Genomic DNA, 24,382 nt, shown 5'->3' with positions numbered 1-24,382 from the left:
GAAGACTGTCAGACTCCTGCCAGTCAAGCAGCAAGAGAAAAGCCATGCTCCATGCCTCTGCACACTGAAAACACCAAGCCCACAGCCTCTGCAGCACGGAGGAACATTAAGGTAGGTCCTTGACTCCAAGCACAGACAGCAAGATCACTCTGACATTGTTCAAGAGACACATGGCGGGGAGGGGCGGAGAGGAAGGCTGAACAGTTGGTTCTTAATTTTCTCTGCTCTTCCCCACCATGTGGGCCTAGCTTGGGATAGCTCTACTTCCATCCATCCATGGCAGAAACTCCCAATGTCCATGTGCAGGATGAAATCAGACAAGGCAAGTTCAGCTGGAGGGGACAAGCCCAGCTGAGCCTGTCTCACTGTATAAAATCATCACTGCAAGAAGAGTGCAGTTTCCTGCAGGATTACTGAGATGAATTAGCGTGCAGAGGGGTTAAATTATCACCAGTGTCAGCAGAAGAGAAGTGGCAGGACCAGACGGTGAAAGAACACCCATTTTCCTTAGCAAAAACATGTTTTAGATTAGCTCACGCGCTTTCCAACCGCATATCGACACCTCCACAGACTGCAAGACGCTCCTCATGTATTCAGTTTTCTTTTATTTGTTTTTCTGTGTTCTGCGTAAGGCTAAGAAATCTCTGTACAACTTAGAGCGCTTTACACGTCGTACCTCACACTGCAGGTCATTTGCACATATTTACATGACCAAGTCTCCCTCAAAGACAATTCCATACTCATCATTGCCTTGCAATACAACTCATTTTACATTTCAGGTTGACCTTGGCATCAATCCATGCTAACATTAACCAAAAAATGCTCTGGGTACACTACTGGTTCTGTTATAAAATAAGCACGGACATATTTCCCAGATTAAAAGAGTAAAGCATCTCTCCTCCCCCCTTTTTTACAATTCTCCCTGTATGTTTGTAAATCTTTTCATTAAAGCAACAATAAAGCATGCTACTCATCACCAATCACTCAAATGTATATTAAAAACTCAGATCTCTGGAGGGCCTCAGTACCCAGCCAGAAATCTTACAATGCATTAAGAAGATAAACAGCGTCTCAAGCAAGTAAATAGGTTCTCCCACAGTTGTTTCCTTCCCTGTGTCCCACAGCACCCATACAGACTGGGACAAAGACCCTCAACTTTTTAGGCATGCAATAGTGGTGGGAAAAACTGAAGTTCTGGCAAAGTTAATAGTGAGGAAAGTGCTATAAATAAAACAGTCAGATAAAATAACTTTAGCACATAACTTAGGAAGTTGGCCACCGACGAGACTTTTGCAAAAAGAGAGTATGTCTGAGCTTCAGTTTTCTTCCTACTGCTTAAATTTATGTCTTCAAGCTGTATTAACAGGGCAAGCATCCCTCCCACTTCAGTCTGGAGTTTCATCATCAACAACATAACTCTAATCTTAGTTTGCATTTTTAAGGTGTTTTAATGGCTAAAAGTCTGTGAAAATACTAAACTAAATTATTTTATCACTTTAAAAGAAAATGCAAGATAATTAGGACAGGCCACAAAGGATGTGCTTTTGATAGTAGCTCCTTGAATCAGCAGCCCTGAAATGCTCAGCCATGCTCACCGACATTTGTCATTTTAAGACACGCAAAACAGAAAACAGGCTCTTTATTAATTCCCTGAAGAACAGGACTCTAAAATAATCACACTAGCCCCAAACTACCCCAACTGCCCGGGAACTGCAGGAAAATTGCATTAACCCTACATATTCCTCTAGATTTCCTCATGTGCAAGCTACCTAAACTCACCTTTTTTTTTTCCAGGTCATTACCATGTTCCAACCTTAGCTTCCAATTTTGTGCTCCAAATATCAGTGCAGCAGGCAAGATTCTACCTGTGTTATAAGCATTTATCTCCTTTATACTTCCTAGCTTTTGACACAATAAGGTACTGGCACAAAAATAAGAATGGAGGCAAGGGGTGGCATAAGGGCATTTTTCCGTGTCAGAACAATTGTTTCAGATGACAAAAGGAAAAAGAAGCTTCAACGAGCAGAGAAAACCACCAGTATCTGCCTCAAGAGCACACATTTTGTCCACTGTGGCAGTAAAATCTAAGTCTTACCCATTTTCTAGCATGTACTACTATACATCCACTCATGGTGCACTGCAGAAAGCTATAACATAAAGGGATCTGAATTTCTTGAGGACAAGTAACTTTTTTTGTGAAATAAGCAGTCACCCTCACCAAGATTTTCTATAAATTCATTTTAATTTGAAACTGTCACCAGGGTAATTTTGTGACATTAAATACTTACTAAGAAAGGTTATTACAAGAAGTGCAGAGCAAGGGAGCTGAAAGTATTTCTGCTTGGTGGTACTATTTTCTTATTCAAACTGGTCTTTTTGTGAGAACCTAAAGAAGCTTCTTTCACTGTCCTTTCAGGACCAGCCACATTCAAAATGACTGCATAAAATAAAGCACCCGAGAACAAGCTTTGTCAATAACATAAGGCTACAACATTAACCGCAAAAGGCATTTCTGTGTTAAAAAACATGTTCAGTCAGTACCTTCAGGGTACCCTGGCAGCCGGCTACTTGCAGAAACTGTCTTGGTATAAGATTCCTTACAAAACGTGATTACAGAGTTCAAGTTCTGATGTTAATCAGAATGTAACAGCACTTAAACATAAAATATGAATATAAAATAATTAGCACCCCTGTAACAGATCTGTCATAGAAGGATGCAGTCTCTGTAACTGCAGGTAAGCAAACGGAGAACCCCAAGAAGTGAGGCAGCAAGAACCTCTTCGCTGTGCAGGCTTACGCACGCGTGCTATACAGCTCCTAACAGTGAGAACAGCAAGGTGGCATTAGATATTCCCTGGCACCGGCAGCTGCGCTGAGCCCAGCTCTTGTTCCACGATTGGAAAGCTGCAGAGATATTCGCAAAGCACTCAGAGCCAGATGTATAAGCACGATTTCTAGAAGTAACTCAGCTCCTCAATTCAAGAGACAGTTCCAGGCAGAAGGAAAACTGGCTCTTAACTCCAGACTGTCAAGGTTCACGCAACATTGTTTAGACGCTGCAAAAATAGTTGCCTGAAGCAAAGATTTTGGCCCATTTCAGCCAGAAAAGTTCCGTAACAACCACTTAGCTGCCTCTGTTATTCCAAAGAAAACTAAGATTCAATATACTACAAAGAAAAACCTCAATAATGAGGGGAATCAGAAAGCTACAAAGATTTTCTTGATATGTGTTACATTCTGTGCTAAGCCGTAACTGATCACAAGATTCTGTACCTGAATTATGCACAGCTGAAAATAGATATTTACTTCAGTCAGACTGCAACTGCAGAGACTTCAGCTGTGCAGCTATATTTAGAGTAACAAAATGTTAATTAAGATCCTCTCATTCCCAAGATCATTTCAGCAACGAAGCCAGCACAAAAACCATGCTCTGTACTCAACGACTGTCTTCGGACTGCAACATCTCGCTGCACAGCAGTTGACAGACAAAAAAAGGACTAAGTATTGAGACACCTTAGAGTTAGTATGAGGAAGCTATCATAGCAATGTCTTGAATATGAAGCAAACTCGCACAGTGATGGCCTTGCAAAGTCAACTCATTTCCAAAATATAATAAAGCAGCATCATATAAACTGAAGGACATTTGGTGGAGGCAAACTAACACTCGCCAAGTAAACATGAATACATCTCCCTCACAGGATGCGAGGTTAAAAGTTTGATAACAGCAACTTGCATTTATTTTTGATTACACGGACTAGGGCAGTCTTTCTCATTTTTCCATCTCAAAAAGGAGTCACATGAATAGACATGTTAACAAAGACCACCCAAGATTTCCATTGCCGAGGAAATGTGAGTTGATTTTGGCTAATGAGCAGTAACAGTGACATCTAGCGCCCATCTGACTTCAGGATACCAGAGTATCAGGAAAATCCCTATCACCCTGTTAAGTGTAAATCATTATTTCTACAGGTAAGACCACACAATGACTGCCACGGTACATCCGAATCCGAATTCTGCTGTCAATAAGCATATACAGAAAATGTGCATCTACAGGTATTAATTGGCAGGGAGATACTGATCCCAGCACATCTAACTCAAAAAATTCAGCGTACTGAACACATCAATTTTCTCATTTAAGTAACTGCACAGTCTTAAAGGTAACGCACAGCAAAAATAAGTCGTCCATGTGAAGTTTAAATAATCTGCCATGCAAATTCATCCATAAAACACAAACACAACTTTTTATTCTAAAATGGACAGCCATGTGAGCAAACTCTGTAATTTCAGATGGCTATTAAGAAACATGGAAATGATAAATTCCCAAAATGTAGTCCTGGGGTTTTGTTTTTATTGAACAGCATGCCAGCAGAAGCTCCACAGTATACTTAAGTTGTATTAATAATAAAAGATCTAATTTCCACATGCTTGAATATTCAAATACTAAGAGACTCCTACTTGTTAAGGATCTTCAGATGTGCATAGACTTGAAGTTTTCCAGCAGTGTTTTGTGTCATCTACCTTTTCAACTCTGCAGAATCATGCAATCAGTAGAAAAGAATAAATCTGCAACATAACAGGGCTGTAATACAATAATTTCGCTAGCAAATAAAATCAGGTGATTTAAAATTGGCTGAGAGAGAAAAAAAAAAATGCTTTCAGAGTGACCAAAGACCTGAGTATTTCCTAAACCTGCTCAATTTTGATGCCATTTTTATATCAAAATCCAGCCCAGTTTCTCCATTAACTTTATGAAATAATCACTGTATTACAGCCAGCCTTGCCTAGAGGTTTATTTCTTTGACTAGAAAGTTTATTGCATTCTTGAGCAAACTCTTGGAATTACATTTCCTAAACGTCAACACACACAGAAACAAAAGTAACATGTTTAAAAAAATTACCTGGGGTTACGGTTAGCTGAAAGTAATGAAGCTTGTTTGGGTCAGGAAAATTCACTTTACACGTACCTGTGAAGCAAAAGAATAATTTACAGCAGACAATTGTTTTTCCACTGTTGGGATAGCACATACATCATCTTTCATACTCTCCGAATTCACTCCCTGATTAATCCCTGCCTTCCAGTCAAGTGACTTCCTCCTCCACTTTGTCTCTAAGCACCTCTTCCATTATACAGTCACAGGTCACCTGCAGTAACAGAACTCACTTCTTTGAGCTGTGAGGAAGAAGGTTATTTCTTTTCAGTAAATCACACTGTCTCAAAGACCTTAAAATGCCAAAGGAATTGGCCTTCTGTATATATACTAGCCACATGTTAAGATGACAGCATACACAATGAGCATGTCTTCCTTAAAAGTTCTTTAATAGTGAGGTGTGTATCTTAACATTTGATTATACACCGCAGTCTACAAGAAGTCTTGCCACCACAGCCCTATGCTAACAAAGGACTATTTATCCCTGTAAGACATGAGACACAAGCTTTACTGAAAACGTCATCCAAAAGCCAGTGAAGTTGCCGTTCAGCTGTCATATTGAATGAGTTTCCTCTGCGTAACCAATTACACACATTAACAGCAAAGGTTATGGAGCATCATTACAAACCAAACACTAGGTTTTTATTCTCAGACTAGATGAATTTAAGGAGAATAGTGAGAATGAAGAACAGTTTAAAAAAAAAAAAAGATTAAACATCAATCTGAAACTCGTCAGTGGTTTCAGTACAACAGATGCACGTTCACAGCATAACAGCCCATTGTTCACATTTGATGACACAAACTAAGTTGCCTTCCCATGCACAAAACTGGCCTTTCTTGACTATGGCAGAGACAAGCTGTCAAGCTGGCACTAGAAGATGAATATATGCATGGATACATTATTATCCATATCATGCAGCCTTTAGCTTCTTAATCCATCAAGCTGTCTGTTCTTCTCCTGTAGTCAAGGAGCTAAATTGTATCAAGAGACATAGACGCTATTTGCCTGAAAAAAATAACTAGAACTCTACACAAACCCTAGTAATACATTTGCATTGTAGTAACTACAAACCCTGATACACATTTCTCAGGCGTTCATTATCCTATAGAAGAGTCTACACAAAAAAAGTTTAACAAAAGTTAAAACTACCCTATGGGAAATCTTTAATTGCCTTTAAGAAAGAAGAGCATACAGAAAGGAAGAGTTAAATAACATCTCTTCCAGCCCTTCCTTTTTGCTGCTTCTGTTCTGTATTTGTTATCCCTTGTAATTCCTCCCATCAGGTACTCTGTACACTGAAAAGCCTGATTTTTGAGATCTGAGCATGGATCAGGATTTAGAAACATTAGCAAATAGAAGATGTTCATCAGAAGCAACACTCGGAAGTTTAACCTGCTGAGAAAAAAAAATATGGTCAAAGCTTCCCTTAGATGGGGAAAGGCTAGAAACACCACAAGCTACCTGCCAGCGTAATCAGAGAGAGTATTCACTGCTGTTTTTTGTAAGATAAGCATATGGGCAAGACAGTGTGAATGCACAGCACAGTAATAGCCTGCACGTACACTCTCAGGCTGCTGCAAGAGCTCATGCCTCTTTCCCTGCAGGGGAAACATCTTTGACTACTCTGAAACAGGAACATGCACCACAGGACACAGGAAGTTATGCAGAATGAGCAATGGGCTCTGAAGGCACCTCTGAGCTTATGAGGCAATAACTTCTTGTGCTTGCCTGTATTCCAAGAACTCATGGCAGAATTATGCTGTTCTGGTCAATACTTGAAGGAAAAGGGAGCTCAGCAACAACTCAGCTTCACTGTCAACACCCACCCTTATAGCAACAAATACAGAGCAGTAGGAACTGTAGTCCCCTTTTTATAAAGGGCTTTGTGTTTTGCTGTCCATTGCAGAACTAGGCTTTCTAAAGCTAAGGAGCAGAAAACATGTATTTGATTTTTAGCTATCTATCCTCAGCTTTAGAAGCAACAAGCCATTTATCCTGTGCTCTTAAAAGCCTATTTTAAAAGTGGCCATTAATATTTTCAGCTTTCAGCGTAACATACATAAGAAAGATTCCAGGGCTAAAACCACATTATGTTGCCTTTTGGGGTTTGTTGGGTTTTGGGTTTTTTTTTTTTAAAGAAAATGGATCACTTTTTAAAAAAACTATTTTTCATGAAACTATTTTTCACTATTAAACACATCAGGTTACAGCTTGGATGTGAAGCAAAAACGCAGTAGGCTGACTTACTATGTTTCCTGAGAACAGAGCTATTTGCTCTGCCCCTAAAACAGCATCTCCCATTTTGAAAATGACAGAATGGAGGAAAAACAGTAGTGAGGCAGTAAATGCCATTTATAGTTCCAGGTACCTTTTGGGTGTTTTATGAGAGAAGTTCCCACTCTACCACAAATCAAATTCTAGAGCCAAATGATCAATATTGCTTCCAATAATAAGGGATCCACTTCTCCACAACCTCTTAAGAGGGAGCATCAAAGAAAAGCTGTTCAAGACTGGGTCTCAGAGTTTTGCACAGCTTTCCCTAGAGTTAACAAATATTATTAGCATTCATGCTTCACTCACAACATTCAGTTCAGTGGTCCTTTTCCCTTTAAAATGCATGCCATTAAATGCTATACTTACAAGGTAAATTAGCTTCAAGTTCTGCAACCTCTGTTGAAAGAAAAAAAACAAACTGTTATTTATGCAAGCATAAAGCCACTCCTGAAGTCCAAATTGGCAGATCTAATTTTAACCACTCTGTAAATCAAATTTCACTTTAAAATATTAAGCTGCACTAGAGGTTTACCTTGAAATTTCTCTTTAAGACACACAATTCATTATTAAAAACACTCAGCTGCCCTACAGACAATACAAACATATCTTTAGTGTGATTGGGAGGTTCAGTCCTGCTGAGATTGAAGCACCAGGGCTCCTAATACAGAGCACTGGCATTTCACAAGGTGGCATTATCCAAACCTCCAAACTTGTCTACACAAGGCACTAAAATATGGAAAGCTGTAACTCCACAGCCTGCAAAACAAGAGCAGAAAAACCTCAAGAATCAGGATGCCGGTCCAATAATAAAAACAAGCACAGGAGGTTTACATAAGCATCACCACTCTCCAGCATCTAACTGCTAATGCTCTTCCACCACCAGCTCCAGACTGCCTCAGGTTACACACTGCTTTGGAGGCTTTTTTTGCCTCCAAGCACAAAACCATGTACTGCACCCTTGGAAAAAGCTACCAAAACCCTAGTCCAAGGGCACTGTCATACCAGATGTGGTCCTGCCTGCAGAAACCAGCATTAGGAGCACCGAAAGAACAGAGAAAGACAAACCTTCACTTCAAGCACCCGGCGCAGCAACATGCACCAGTCGCTGATAAACACAACTGCATCCATTGCACAAGTCCTCCGAAACCTCTGCGCTGTTGAACAAACTCACTGTTAAGATTTTTTGTTCCTGTTGGATATTTCCCCTGGTAGCATCGTTTGCTATAGATACGCACTCCTGTTCAATTAAAATTTTCTTTTATTTGTATTTCCCATGCATAAAACTTCACAAAGAAAGTAAACAGATGCAGCTGCACAGCTCCTAGGAAGGGAAGTTTACCCCCAAGCCCTTTCTCTGCCTCACTACTTCCTCCCTCTTTTGCGTATTTTATCGAAGCCTTGCTTTCAACTACCTGTATTTCACAGAAGTATGAATGAGATGCATCAAGGTATCACCTCCTTTTACTTCTAAAGCTCTAGGAAACCTAATCAACTACATTTTTGCACTTCCTGTAGTCTTTTTTTCCACTTTGCTTTCTGGCCTGCACAGACACAGTCCATTTATTTGGGCTAACAACAATGTGTAAGATTTCAACATCAACTCTCAAAAATTTATGTCTAAAGAAAATTGTGATGCGGTTTAAGATACGGGGAGTGATTTCTTGGCACAGAAAGAAAACTGACCTCATCACAACCAAGAGATCACTAATTCCCCAGAACTTTTCTTGCATCCAAACCTGGCTGGTGTCTGCAACAAGCATGATGCTTATTTGACCCCCCCACCTCTCACTTGCTTGGCACAGCCCTGGTATCCCTGCATCTGCAGCCTACTATACCACGAGAGAAAACCCCACCAAAACAGAACAGCACTGTGTTTCACACTTTTAGGTAAAAAGGTCACAACTGCACTCTCTGCAGCACTCAAGTAGCCACAGCTGGTTTACCCAAAGTTGTGCACTGAAAGACACACTACACTGGGGGAATACTTTTGTTAGAAGTTTTCAGAGGGTACTGTCTTTAAAACATAATTTCAGCTATAATCAAGAACTTGTTTTTTATTTTCTCTTTCTAGTAAAAAAAAAAGACAGACAAGACATAACCAACTCCTGAAGGCTGCAGCTATACAAACCCATCATAAAGAGTATTCCTCCATCCCCTTCTCTTCAAACTCACTAGCCTTTCATAGAGGGAGGCACTATCAATCTTCACTAGACAATAGAGTTTAGGACTTGGCTCTTATTTTAAGGTGTTGACTGCTTTCCTTACTGCTTTCTGTGCTTGTGTGCTGTTCAGCTTAATGAATCCTGCTCGCCCTTTGCTTCAATTCTGAGAGAAGGGCAGCAGAGAAAACGAAGGCACCGAAGGACAAAGCATGTTCAAACCCAGCAATGGCTGGGCTGCAGCAGCTCTTCTGAGGTGCAGCCTCTCTTCTTCCTCCTGCAAGGTTCAGTAGAGAGTTTACTGATCACCATAGCTCCTTTGAAGTGTGAAACATTTCCTGTATTGCATTCGCACTTCTGTGTTTCCCTTTGCCTTGGCACAAGAATGAGCGAGTTTTCATGTGAAAACATGAAAATGAAGGTGCTCACACCCATGAGTACGGAACAGCATGCTCTTTCTTTGAAGGTGTGCAAAGACGTGAGAAGGCTATGGTAACTAATCCACACAAAAGCTTTGTGAACAAAGGCAAGTTCCCCAAAACTAAGTTTTCTAATCAACTCTGCAACAAACCACTGAAACTAAGAACAAAACAACTTCATAAAGGTAAGAGAGCAGGTAAAGACCTGCTTCCATACTCTAAACTTTTAAAGTAACATCAAGTAAGGAAACAGATGTTACGGTCAACTGTGCCATAAAACATTGGTGATTAACAATAACTAGCACATTTAATGGGCCAAAGCTACAGTGTTTGTGAGTTTTCCAAATTCTATGACTCTTTGGTAGTGACAGTCTTGACATTGAAATAATTTTTCTATTTTGCTGTTCAGAAAGCAAACATTTTGACCACAGCATTCAAGCTCCATTAAGATTCTTATGTTTTAAGTTATGTATTTTCTACATAAAGCAATATCACTGACAAGAATATTCTCTGGAAGAAAATGCCCCCTGTGCAGTCTGCCAACTTATTGGCATGGTTCAACAGCTTTGTAAATAAGCAGAGCTTAGAAGCAACAATTAGAGCTCCAATGCACTGAACTTCCAAGAGTTCCAAAAGCCTCACTAAATTAAAGAACAAACTTAATCTCACAACCTTTCTGACCTCCTCTTTGAAAAAATAACTTTAACTACAGCTGAAAAATAAAGAAAATCTAATTTGACTGCTTTTGATAACATTTTGTGGATAACCAGTACCTGTGTCTCAACTCACAGCCAGGCACTTCTCCATTCCTTACGATGCAGAGACAAACCATTGGATAACCCAAGTGTCAGGAAATATTCTGTGGAAGCACCCCAGAACTTCCATGGGAAACCAGTTCTCATCAATACCTGCTCAACACTGCCCTAGCAGAGATGCAGAAACACTGCAGACCATCGCAATTCCTCCTGCAGTCAAGAGGGCTGACTGACAAGCAGCAGCTAAGACAGGAGCACTGCAAGGCCATGCGCACATGCTGATAAGCCCTCCCAGGTAGGTCCAAAAGGCCATAGTGTAAGTGCAGACACATGCCAGAGCTTCTGCAGGGAACGAATTTGGGTGCAGTCAGCCCAGAACCACCAGTCTGGTGTTCCTGAAACCCTGCTTATCTGGTGCAGGAGCACATCCAAGTAGCAGGCATATTTGCCGAATACTGCTCTTGACCCAGTATGCATTTGCTTGAACAGTTCCAAATGCTATTTTAAACCATAAAAAGAGGAAAAAGGCAAAGGGTAAACTTAAACCTACCACAGACTTTGAAGGAGTTGAATGCAAACTGATGATGTCTCAGAAGCAGCTTAGGAACTTCACAAAACAGGGGAAAGCTAAGCCTAACAGAAGCAACCAGAGCTATTTATAAATGATTTCACAAACAATAACTTTCCCTACCCATGACAATGCTCACGACAGAAATAGGAACACACACTCCTGACGTGTGTACAGGCATATGGTTTATGAGAGACCCACGTGAATGTTATATTCAGTAACGCACAGACTATAATCACGTTCTGCTTCCTCCCCTTCCCTCACCCCAACTCAACAAGTCAAAAATATAGAAGTACTCTGTTTACTAGCCTTGCCACAAAGAGTCAGACCATATGCTTCCCACTGGAGTTTGTTCTTATGTACACAAAATGAAAGCATTATCTCCTCAACTGAAATGAACATTCTCATCCACAGCAGTACCTACTTCTCTCTGGTTTTGCCCAAAAAGCCTCCCTCTCCTGTTTAGGTCCCCCACTGAACGTGCATCTTTAAGACTGCTAGAGATTAAGGTAAATACCTTGACACCCTAACAAAAACTCTATTTTCTAAGTATTAATTCTAGCAGTATAATGCTGTTTGCCTCCTAATTGTATCCATCTACCTTTCTAGCTTTCCCTACTTAGCCCCTCTGAACTGTTCAACCGTACATACTGGTATTAGAAGTCAAACAAGCTGCCTAAATACTGCCAGTTTTTTGATAGAGTAAGAGATGTATACTTTCCTTCCACTTCCAAATGTTTATTTTAAAGAAGATACTATCAAATCACATGCTTCCGCTTCTATACACTATTACAAAACTTATTATCCTGGCATCAAAAACTAGAAAAAGACACTGTGGTTGGAAATACCTAATGCTACAATTAATCAATTCATACTTCAGGTATGCTGAAAATCAGAGTCATAAGTGAAGGAATACATTGAACCAGGCCTCCCTTTGTCAGTGAAATCTGAGAAAAAGCCTCAGTAATAATTTTTCACGTATTTTTTTCAGAATTATTTTTCTGAATAATTTTTCAAATTAGCTTCAGGGTTTTTTGTGTCTTTTTGGCTTTACAATATCTACTAGTTAGGCTGCAAGCATTTTAGTGTAAACTACTAGTTTCCTCTTTGAGAACTATAAATTAGTTATCAAAGCAGATTTCATTAAGCAGATTTCCATTGTCATCTTTTGGGAGAAGGGGAACTAAGAAGAATCACTGAAAAGAAAAAGCTTTTGTGATACAAGTTGTGCAATGTGCAGAAGTTAATGCAGCATTTTCAAAACAATGCCCCAAGTAATTTCAAGAGTTAATGAAGGAAGATTTTTATTAATTCTCAAAAAAAAAAAAAATTTTTTCCCCCTCTCAATTTTCCTCACCTGCTATTGTGAGGAGGGATATTACCATATCTGAAGGTTTGAAGAAAGCAAACACATGAATTCTCTGAATTTTTACTTACAGTGCACATTTAGCTCATTTTGGGTATCTGTTTCCCACAAATGCACACCTGAAACATTTCCCAGTTACATCAATTTGGTTGTAAAACCCACAAATGTTGAAGACAGCTGAGGAATAAACCATGCTAACTCTTTTTCTTAGATACTAAGGTATTTCAAGCTGTCACTTACAACCAAACTAGGCAGCACTGGTAATATAAAATTGCTATGAAAAAAGCATTTCAAGGGATAACCTTTCTGATCAATAAGCGTATACATCACTGATACTACTGATATTCTGGCATGTTCTTTATCTGTAATTACTAGTCACATTCATTATACAATATTAAACTTAATAGTACTTTGACTTGTCCTCAGCTCCCTTCAAATTTTCAGAAAGGATCTGCCTTTCAAGCTCAGCACTGCACGGCTCAGAACATCCTGCAGCAGCAGTCATGCGGCCCCTGTTCCTAATGTAACAAAGTTCCCCCTGAGAGATAAATTCAACATCAAAAATTGCCTCTGCAGCACAGAACAAATTGAAAGCTGCTAAAGCAAGTGTACCACTTGCTCTATTTTGACTCGAGTACTAGGTCTACAGAATTAGGGCCTCGCTCTCCAACTGAGCCTATAGAGATGCAAGAAAAAGTCGCATTGAACTTTTAACAAAGTTGTGCTTTATCAGAGCCTCCCTCAAGCACCATTTCTGTCTGCTCCCCCTCTCCACATCAGTATTTGCTTTCTATCTTCTCTAGTTCACATTTCCTCCGTTTGATTTGTCTTGAAACATGTTAGTCACTGCTTGGTCTCTCTCCAGTCCACTCCTCCTTGGCCAGAAAGCACCTCTCCAAGAACTGTCAGCACAAATTACTAGTTCTTACCCTCCCACACCCTCAGACACTTCTGCCCTCAGTGATTTCGAAGTGGTGGATGTTTTCCTGCAACTTCCCAGGGTTTCAGATCAGAACCACAACTGTGTTTCCTCACCGCAGACACATATGCCCTGCTAACCTCACAAATGTGTTCCATTAGTTGCTGAGCTAATCAGCAGGGGACAGGCTGCTACCAAATCGTCTTTAGCAACCATGACTAACACCCCAGAGGAAGAACAGCTGGAATAGAACATCCAGTTGTCTCAGAATTACTTCCCTACATAAAGCTTTAGGGATAGAGATTTTTTTCCTTTCATAATATGTCCATGAAATAATCCAACAAAACAGTCTCCTGAGCCATGACTGGTATTTGAACATCTGAAAATACTGGACATGTAAGCAATCAAAGGACCAGATTAGAAAAAACTGACAAAGGGCACTAGTATTTTAAGAGTAGCTTTTTCACAGAAGTGGGGAAGAAAAAAAAAAGCCTGTTTAACTTGCACCCATCACTAAATCCAAGGGCAGCACCTGACAACACTCTGCTGATAGCCCACATACTCCCAGTTTTAGTACAAGTATTTCAAATGCCAATTGTGAATTTTCTTCTCATCCATATGATGCAAATAGGTAACATCACACCTAAACTATCACTTATTTTTTCTACTTTAAGGCAATATCAGTTAGCAGACATAGGTAGTTGGTCTACGCCAAATTTTTAAAAGTTTGTAAGCATTGCCTACACTTACCAGCAGCTGGGGTCATAGCCATCTACCCCACAATCAAAACAGCATTGGTCTATTTAGCAGTCAGCGTACACAATACATTTGAGGACTGCAGGGTTATCAGCGTGACAACACATCCTTCAAAGAGATCCTATAATGCCTTCCTGGACTGGACTCTCTATCAACACAAACAAGGCTGTCTTTAATTTACCTCCAGATAAAAAACAGACACTGTCTGTGTCTGGATGATACCTCTAGTAAAACTGGCAGACATCTGTCTGCAGAATTTATTAGACTATCACCAATTTACTGTGGATCAGCAATAGGAGAGTTATCTTTCCAGCACATCATCGCTCAAGCTGGCGAACAACTATCTGACCTTGGTTCATATGTTATCACCAGCTCCCAGGGCCAGGCAGGATTTCAGGTACTGTGCAAAAAAAAAAAAAAAAAAAAAAAAACCACAAAAAAACCACACACCCTCAGCTTAAGATTCCAGGACAGCCCATCATATGTGTAAGCTGCTGTAGAGGACGCTGCACAGACCAGTTGCCCTCTGTTCTCCTATTGACTCAGAAGCTATAGACTTATTTGAGGCCAAAAAGGATCCATATGTGCTATGGAAAGAGCATAGCTATCACCAAGTTTTCCAATGTACGTGACCACAGCCCCTTGTTCTTTCAATGCAGAGGCTTTATATGGTATAATAAAATCACCAGTACTAACACCATTAAGAGGTACAACCAAACCAGCACTAACCTCAGCACAGCTGCTGGGGCAAACAAGGACAGAACATGCCGGGCCTTTTCTCATCTCCTCTTCCTCCTGTATTGACAGTCAGCATTTCTTTTTTTTTTTTTTTTGGTAGAACAGATTATTTTTTAATTCACAGTTGCCAGGGGATTCACCTGATTGAGCCTTTTACCCATTGCAACTGTCATCTGTTTCTTTGATAACTTCAGCCTAAACAAACATCAGCAACAACTTCTACTTGCAACAACTCTTACAGGCTCCCACCAACTTTGTTTTACAATCTAATGCAACAGCGTGCAAGTTGAGCACACACCAGTCTATTACAGCCCCATAAAATCAAGCAGTAAAAAAGCACCGGCGCTGGTCCAGATGCAACAGCATCCTTGCTGTATGCACACCTTTAGCAGGCAGCTTTGCACTCCCTATCAAACTCATTCCTGCAGATCTACATGTGATTTAAAAACACCGTCCCCATCAGAAGTCCGTCTTCACTCAGGCTCTCAACATTGTAGATGCTGCTGCAGCTGACCTATCTTAAAGAGCTGGAGTAAGTTCTAGAAAGTTTTGTAATTGAACGGTCTGTGTTTAGCTTAAAGAGTAGCTTAAAAGAGAATATCCCTGCCAAGTCTTTTTCACACTAGCTACTAGATTTTTCTCTCACTTTCAGTGTAGTTATACTGAAGTGATCTGCTTCTACTGTCAGGTCCCATTTAGGTCCAGAAATCATTCTAACCAGACTGAAATGTGCTCCTACAACTCTTTCAGGAGAGCCCTGTGATACAATTTTCACACACATCACAATCCAAAACACACTTGGCAGAAAGATGCCAGCAGTGATCTGCTTTTAACATTTCTCAGTTTGGGAATCAACTCATTCAATACTTAAGTCTGCACTGGCTTGCTAATGGTAACCATAGCAATTACAATGTCAATACTAATTTCCTCCAGTTTAGATTCTTTTCTTCCCCTGCAGACGTAGATGAGATTTTAGTCATAGAAGTGAAAAACATGATTGCTCTTACTACAGGTACAGTAAAATTTCTTACAGCACCTCACACTATACCAGGCATTGTAGTTGAAATACATTTATGTTACACTATTTTCCCCTCAAGTCTACAACTGTAGGTAAGTGAAAATCTCAGATTATATATATTTAGTAATTTGGCTTTGTAGCTTAGCCTGGTTAAAGAGCTTATTCCTCCTGCCTGGTATCTTGCTCCCTCAGAATTAGAGTTAACTGAGGATTTCCAGACTGTAAGTCTAAAACAAGCTCTTTGTGAGAGTTATCACATCAGGGTTTAAAGTGAATTAAAACTTCTTGTCCTCAGAACAATGCCATGAGAGAAAACTGTGAACATAACGTTCCTACAGCTTGCTTGAGGCACATCCCAGTGCACCAAGGCAGTAGCATTTGCAATGAAACCTTGCTCCAGTCTACAGTTATAGGGCAGAATCTACCCTAGTTAGAAAAAGCCATATGTAACGCTATAGTTAGGCAATATAGTTCGGGCAAATATATCAGTGTCAGTCTCAAGTTATTCTGAAATAAGACCAGGAAACATGAGCATTTCATTTGACTGGCATGAATCCTAACCATGACAGCTTACACATGAACAATAGTATATTTGCTATTGATAATTTTTAGCAGAAACGTCAACCTAAACAACGTATTCTTTGCCACTAGATCAAGCTGCACAGCTCAAGCCTTAAAACACTCAACTATTACCAGAGGGAGTAAACCAGGGTTTAAGTGTGCAGTAACTGCAAAGTGCCAGCACCTGTGGATTTTCAAATACAGTATTATCTGTGCTACAGAAAAACTGAAAAGCAGGTAAGGGCTGTCCCCAATTTTACTATAAAATAGCTTAATTTTTGTCTCACAAACTACCTCATTTACCCAGAGCTGCCACAAAGTTGCTGGTTTGTTTGGGTTTTTTTTCCACCAATGGACAACCAGCTAGTAACAAACTACAGTAGCTTTTCTAGAACAGACCATAGGGTGCTATAAAGATTAGGGTGTTGTTTTTTATTTATTACTTCATATTCAACATCCAGTGACTCCAAACCTACAAAAAAAATATATCTTTGCGTTGCTTTTTTAAGCTTTTTAAAGCTTATTGCCTCTGATCTATACCATTAGAGACCACTAGGACACTGATGTTACTTTTAGGACTTTCCTTCCTGTCACAGGCAGTTAAATGTTTTTGCTCAAAAAATACCTTTCCATCAAGTCTCTCCTCCTATATATTTATATATTGATATTCTCCTCCTATATATTTAGTGATCCTTATGTGACAATTTTTTTGTCATAATGTTTTAATTGATGACACAGTTTCCAACAAGAGATTAATTTTTCTGCAGAGTAAAGAGGAGGCTTTTTACATTTTTCATTATTCAATGTATACAAGTGCCCTACAGGCAAAGAGCTGTTGGAGATGTAACATACACCTACATATACACCCTACAGCAAAAATCCTGAGGTAAGTCACAAGCAATTTTAAAAATACTTCTGGAAATCATTTTATATGCAATTTGATGTTGTTTAGTGGCAACACACCTGAAAACTGTAAATCCCAAAATACTTAAATATAAGTTTCTTTCACCTTTAACAAGTAATTTATCTCGAACAGACACCCTCCGAGTTGAATCAGAAGCTGGGTTGGATGCACGGGGTCCTCTGACACCATCATCCCTCTTCAACTTGCTTGCCAGAGTTAGCATTACTGCTGTCTTCAATCTAGAAAAGAAATATTAGAACAAAGTCAGTTACCAAAAATAAAGCACTGCGCGGGTGGAGGTGGAAGTACAAAACCAAGTTACAATTAGCTCCTTATTCAACAACTATCATCATATTCTTAGCCGACAAGCAAAGAATATGATGTATACAGTCAACATGAGTGCGATTAAAGATGAGGATGGCCTAGAGTACTTGAAGAATGAGAGTTTGTTTCAGATGTGAATACTGAGAGAGTTACAGTACATTATGCGAAGAGGAAGTTCAGTTCTGCTGGGGAAAGGTCAGACTTTCATCATTGTTTACAACTCAATTTCACTGCACCATCTACCGCAGTATATCACTGCTTGACATCATTCCTTTGAAAGAATCGCTGTGAAAATACTCCTGCTAGATTCCTGGCCAGACATACACACTTTACATGACAATATTATGAGGTACTTTGCGGGGGGCGGGGAGGGGGAATGGGGAGGGGAGGGGTTACTGGAACAATTCTCTAACCCTAGGAAGTGATCTTTGAGTCAGCTACCAGGACACAAGAAAGGAAACGGATTTAAACTGCAAATAGAGCAATTATCTACGCAGCTGCAGAACACTAACTCTTCACAGTGCAAAGGAACAGTGGAGAAGGATACACGCAGAGATCTGGTAACTGTAATGAAGAGATTTTTTTTCTGTGTCAGTCCTTCACTACAGAAGATAACTGCACTGATAAATAAATTACAATAACAGGTGGACATAATGCCAAAGTCATAAAACCAAAACATACAGTCTGCCATGGCTTAATACATTTTGACACTACTCCTCATTGAAGGCAACTCCTTCTTAACAGTTTGGCCAAAACCAACATAATGCTGGCAAGACCAATACTCTTTAGACCCCAACACCACTAAAATGGCAGAAAAAACGTCTACCCTTTAGTCATATGAGTAAATTCAAGAAAATAAAGGGGAAAAAAAGCTTGTAAAAAGCCAGCATGTAGTCTTTACACAAGCTAGTTTGCATAGAAAAGCAGACAGGTATGATGCAGCAGTTACCAAGACATGAAACGGATGCTCAGGTAACGTCAACTCTTGGAGTATAAAATGGAGAATCAGCAGAGATATTCATAAGGCAAATGATAAAGTCCAGCAAACCGCTGAGATAAAGAGGATCACACTATAAAATGGCAAGACTCAATACAAGATTTATCTCTGTCAGCTTCAGCTCTATGTGTCTGGATGTTTCTTTCCTTCTTCTAAGCAAGCCCTGAAGAGAAGTTTAACAGGTCCATTGCAACAGCAGTTACTTGTTCATTACATTTGTTCTTGCCCCAAAGAAAATGGGAGAGAAAGCCTCTGACCTATCAATCTAGTCACTACATCTGTAAAAGACAGACCTACCGCTCTCCCAAGGTTGTGAGAAAGCTGACAGATTTATACCAAACATCAAGCCGACACCAAAATACTGGTGAAGGGGCAAGAAGGAAGAATGAAAAAACTGACATGACATTTGGATGTCAAGAACAACATAACAGGTGAGTAACACAGTTTAAAAAAAAAAAAAAAAGAGGAAAACATATATTTCACAATAGTAGCTAACAGTATGAAACTCTGGCAAGATCTACAAGAAGGTCATGTTCTCTGAAGTTGAGAAGCATATGTGTTAGCTTCAAGATCCAGATTTAAAAAAAAAAAAGTAAAATTCAGGGCAAATGTAAATCCTGCTTGCTCAACTGAAACGTTCAGTAGTTTTTTTCTCCCACCACCCCAGAGAAAGAAAGAATAAGCAGACAAAACCGTCCTTTTTCCCTTGGAGAAGAGAAAGACAACAGCTGGGGTTTTTTTAAGGAAAAAAAAAAAAGAAGGAGGGGAGTAGGAGAGTCTGGGAAGTAGTCACACAGGGTCCTGAGGAACAAAAAAAAAACAAAAAGAAAAACTGTAAACTGCAGGGAACACCCCATCCTCTCCCCAGAAAAACAAACACAGCACGGTTTAGGTGCCAAGACCAAACGAAAACAACTTCAATGGGAATTAAACGCCTAAATACCTTTATAGATCCGTTTCACCATTGCTTGTCCTAGAAAGCTCGGAAACCAAAGAAGTGTGACCAGAGTGCAACAGAGGTGACAGCCATACCAGCCATACCCCGAATTTCATCAGTGGTGCACAACGAGGAAGCACCCAAAACTTGCTAACCGCAGAGGGAAAGTACGGCTTCACCACCACACGACACCAGGGAGACGGGGGAGGGAGGAGTGATGTACTTATTTATAGGGAAGGGCAAAAGAATTCCAGAATTTCTCCAGCTCCCTTGGGAGAGGAGGCAGCTGGGGGCCGCCCTGCCCCGCGCCGCCGCTACCGGGAAGCCCTCCTCAGGGGGCAGGGAAGATCGCTAGGCCCCTGCGCTGGGGGTACGACCCTGCTGGACCGGCGGCGGCCCCGGGGGACCAGCGAGGCTCCCTTCCCTCCCCGCTGTCGCCAGGTCCCCGAGGCCTGGCGGGCTGGGGCCGCCCCAGGAGATGTGGGGGCACCGGGGCCTGGCCTGAGGCCAGGCGGGAGGGGCCAGGCCCACGCTGAGAGGGTAGCCACTGCCCGAGGCTTGGGAGGGGTAAGGGGAGGTAAGGGAGGGCCCGCACTTACCTGAGCGCGGCGTCAGAGCCCGGCTCCCGCGGCCAACACCATCCCCGGGGCTGGCCCGGGGCAGGGGGCGGTGGCCCGGCTCCTCCCGCCCTCCGCGGCGGCGCCGGAAGTGGGCAGCGCCAGGGGCGGGACCGCAGCGGCTGCGGGACGCGCGCCCGTCACCAGCAGCAATACTGGCAGCGCGCGGGGATCTCGCGAGAGTTGGAGGGGTGGCGTGCACCCGCCGAGTTCTCGCGAGAGTTGGGCGGGGCGTTGGCGGCGGGGGCCCGGGAGGCTGTTGGCCATCGGCAGGGCGGCGCCATTTTGAGGGGCAGCGGGTTGCAGGGAACGGCTCTGTTAGCGGACGGGGCCGGTGGGCCCTGGCCCCCTGCTTCCTGGGAGAGGGGTCTCATTGTGCCTGAGGAAAATCAGTCTCCTGCCAGCAGGAAGGGCCGTGCCCCGGCCCAGAGCATGGCCTTCCCCCAGCAGCAACGTTGTCTTCAACCGTCCCCTTGCCGGGAAATGCAAGTTGATTCAGCTACAGTATTGATTACGCTGAGTCACTGGGGAGATGTGATAAGTGGCAACATCATGAGACAGGGAAAAAACAGCAATCGTCAGGGTGATTCTGAAGGGGAGCTTAAACACCAGCCTTGCTGTAGCCTTTGCATTAGTGCCTGCTTAAATTAATTCACTTACTCTGTACATTCCAGCACCAGATAGTGGAAGCAATAGTCAATCAGATTAAATGCATGTAAAAAACTGTTTATAAGAGTGCATTTGATAACAGAGTAAATTACTTGGACATCATAATAAGAGTAATGTGACCAGTTGAATCTTTCAATAAGCTTTCACAATTGGATTAGATCAGACCCTTGGCCTGTAAAACTTAAAGATGTGCACAATGTTAACAAATTCTTCCATTCATTACCTTCTAATGAATAAGGGGACTGAAATCAAGCCATTAGAGAAGCATCCAGGTCAGAAGGCTTGATGAAGTAAGGCTGGAGACCAGACACAGCAAAGTTTGGCAGACAGCTATTAAAATACTCATTGCATCCTGAACATTTACTGAAATGATACTGCTTCTCCTTCACTACAAAGACTGGAATTTAGCTTCAACAAATCCAGTTAAAACGGTTCAGGATTGCAACTTGGAGGCCTTGAATTGTCTTGACACTTTCACAAGTTTAATGTAAAACACAAGCAGCCAGTTGAGTTGGCTTTCCCACGGTTCTCTTTAGTAACAGCTTGTCCATTTCCAATTGTTGATGCTTTGGTCTTCAGCTGGAAAAACCTGTAACTGAAAGGTGAAGAAAAAAAAAGTACGTGTTTAGAAAAACCAGCTCTCCACTCTCCGGCTTCAGCAGCGTAGAAGGCGAGAGAGGAATTATAAAAACAAACCCCATGTGTGTATATATGCTGCTGACGGCTAGAAACAGTGAACGTGGCCGTCCTTTTCCTACCCTGGCTCTGTGGCTATGCCGCACAGACATGCCAGCTGGGATGTAAAAAAATTAAAAAACCTTAAGAGGAAAGTAATCTCAAAAATTATCCAAAACACTAAATCTTAGGGGTTTTTTTTTCTAGTTACAGATTAATCCAAGTGCATATTGATTCAAAATGAGCCCATCAGGTAGCTGTAGAGATGCAGGAGACAGACAGGATCGTGATGGGGCACCTTGCACCTGCGGATATGTTTGTCAGACCTTGCCACCTGCCTCCTCCCTGGCCGTGCCACGGCAGCGGGTCCCTTCTCCTTTTCCGGGTGGATGGGGACTGTGTTTGTGAGTGACTCGGAAGCCAAGTGTCTTAGAAAAGCCTCTGTTTGATTCCGCTTCCAGATTCCCAATGCCGGTGCAGCTCAGAACCAAGAAGATGGCCTGAGGAAAGCTGTACTTTCAACAGCAATAAGCTGAAGCCATTTCACGCTCTGCAGCGGACTACGGACCCTACAACAGGATTTTGTGATCCTGTTGTAAAGCCTGCTGGGGCATATGATGGCAAACAAAGGTTGCAAAGTCAACCTCAGTGCTGGTATTTCCCAGCTCGTTTGCCTTTTAATAGTAATATCCTGGAAATACAAGTTTGACTATTCAAGATACTGATGTTTCTTCTGCTTTTGCTGATATTTTTTTCTCTCCTGAAGGGGACTGCCCACTACCACAGTCCAAAATTCAGCAAGCAGGCCAGAGTCACAACAGCATTAGTATTAGTTAGGCTTAAAATGCCCTACCTTAACGACAGCTAAGTTGCTCTTAAGGAAAGTCAAGAAATCTGCTTCTATTTATCTTCAGGTATTGCCAGCTGCCCTTCCTTTTTCAGCGGTTACACCAGTTCAGTTAATAGCTGGTCACTGTGACTTGTGCTGGGATTATTAAAAGGTTTTGATGAACCAGTTCATAAAGGTGCTGTCAACAAACTGCTGCCTCCTCTAAAGACTGATCAAAGCCACGCCAATGCTGTCCAGCACAGGCTGTAACGGTGTCAGGACTCCTTGCACCCTCTGCCAGTTCCTGTTATTAGTGATGAGCGAAATTCAGCATCTGATGCTCGGTGACCTTCTGGAAGTACTTAACAATTTCAGTTTACAATGGCATGAAGAAAAGTCTTTGAACATCAAATTATTCGAAATCCATAACCTGGTTACTCTTTTTCTTCAGATGGCATTGTTGTAAGTCTAGACAGGGAGACAGTACTGCTGTTTACTGGAAGCAAGAGTCTCATATTTTTACTGTGATTCCTTTCTACACACACAACATCTACTCTGGGTAAAATGAAGGTAGTGTATATACACAAAATGTGTATCATATGGGATACATGGCGTGCGCCCACACGTTCCACTGCCATGTTTTCTCAAGTCATGTTTATTCGTTCCTTTGTTTTGTGTTTGACAAGATGTTTTTCTCATTCTCTCACCTCCTTTTATCACTTAGGCTCGAGGAGTGTCATGTAAGTTACTCCTGAAGCTGATCTCTCAGTCACCCAAGAGTGAGGGGACCACGATCTTGAGAAATACTATTAGCTTACAGAAAACCTTGATTTTCACAATTATCAGCTGATCTGGGGCAAATTCAAACTGTTCCAGTGAAAACTTTCCTGGTGGATACCCCAAATCAGGCACTATTCTGTGTGTTTGAGGCACCAAAACAAGGTATTTCCAAAGGTGCTGCTGAAGACGTGAGAGTCTCAAAGGTTGAGCACCTAAGGAAATAACCGCTGCCGAGGGTAGTTTCTAAAGTAATTTCATAATGTTGTATCTATACATGTGTATCGGTTGGTACTTAAAAACACTAATGACTGGTTGAAAATTGTTAATAGTTAAAACCCACTTTCAGCTGATGCACACATGATGGAGTATTTTGTTTTCCCATCACTGTGTTTGTGACCTGGCAAGTATTTCATATTTCAGATAGCAAGAATTTGAGCAGTTGCAGACATCGCCTGGTGCGGCAAACAAAACCAAGATTTCTCCTCTGTGGGATTTCAGGCAATTACCCAACCATTTTCTGTTCACTAACTGTGACTCTTTTTAAAGCTAAAGACGATGAAACAAGCATCTTGCATTTAAACTATGCCACCATTTTAAAGAGTATTTATGTCTTCTGGTGTCCGTTTCTCATGCTTTTATTTAACACGTACGTTTCTCTGCTGGGGATGAAGCAGAGGAATTCTGTTTTCTTTTTAAAATGAGCCTTAATGAGCAATTGTGGAAGTGCTCATATTGTTGCTAACAAAGAGAACCAACCATTATCCTAACTGCCTCATGGGTTCTCTAAACAGAGCTTTTCTATGCTCTTTAAAAATGCTTGCTCTATATCCATATGCATTCTATCTGCTGAAAAGTAAAGTAGAAATCCTTGCTGCTCACGTTTCGGTCACAGAGTTTGCAGTCCCTAAAGAGATGCTAGTTCTGCATTTGTACTCAAGTGCTCAGCAAGCCAGGAGAGCTGGGCTCACACATTTTCCCTACAGAAAAGCAAGAGAGTAGACCTTAATGGAGCAGGCCACACGGTTTTAGGCCTTAAAACAGGGGCAGGTTAAGGACATGCCTGGGTTTTAAGGCTCTTTTTAGATAAGGGATCTGATTTTACAGATAAAAGTAAGGTGGTATCACACAGTTCACAGTGTTGGAACAGCGAAGGAAGACAGTGAGGAAGCAGGACTTTCTGGCGTGGGA

The 24,382-nt window shown here is 41.4% G+C and overlaps 1 protein-coding gene across 3 annotated transcripts in view; it reads right to left on the bottom strand.

Annotated features, from left to right (window-relative positions):
* Positions 1 to 17,589, bottom strand: part of UBE2F (ubiquitin conjugating enzyme E2 F (putative)) — a gene marked incomplete at both ends in the record, with an annotated part of 86,309 nt that extends 68,720 nt beyond the window's left edge. For 2 of the 3 annotated variants that reach the window (XM_082001492.1, XM_082001493.1), the window contains 3 exons: positions 4,899 to 4,964; positions 7,570 to 7,599; positions 17,472 to 17,589. In XM_082001492.1, coding sequence (XP_081857618.1) covers positions 4,899 to 4,964; positions 7,570 to 7,599; positions 17,472 to 17,589 — 214 coding nt within the window. The remainder of the gene's footprint in view (positions 1 to 4,898; positions 4,965 to 7,569; positions 7,600 to 17,471) is intronic. The other variant, XM_082001494.1, reaches the window with a different exon arrangement.
* Positions 17,590 to 24,382: the final 6,793 nt, after the last annotated feature.

The sequence above is a fragment of the Phaethon aethereus genome, assembly GCF_964289735.1.
Source record: "Phaethon aethereus genome assembly, chromosome: 6".
Taxonomy (NCBI): domain Eukaryota; kingdom Metazoa; phylum Chordata; class Aves; order Phaethontiformes; family Phaethontidae; genus Phaethon; species Phaethon aethereus.
Note: the sequence above shows the minus strand (reverse complement) of the source record. Positions and strands in the feature narration are given on the sequence as shown.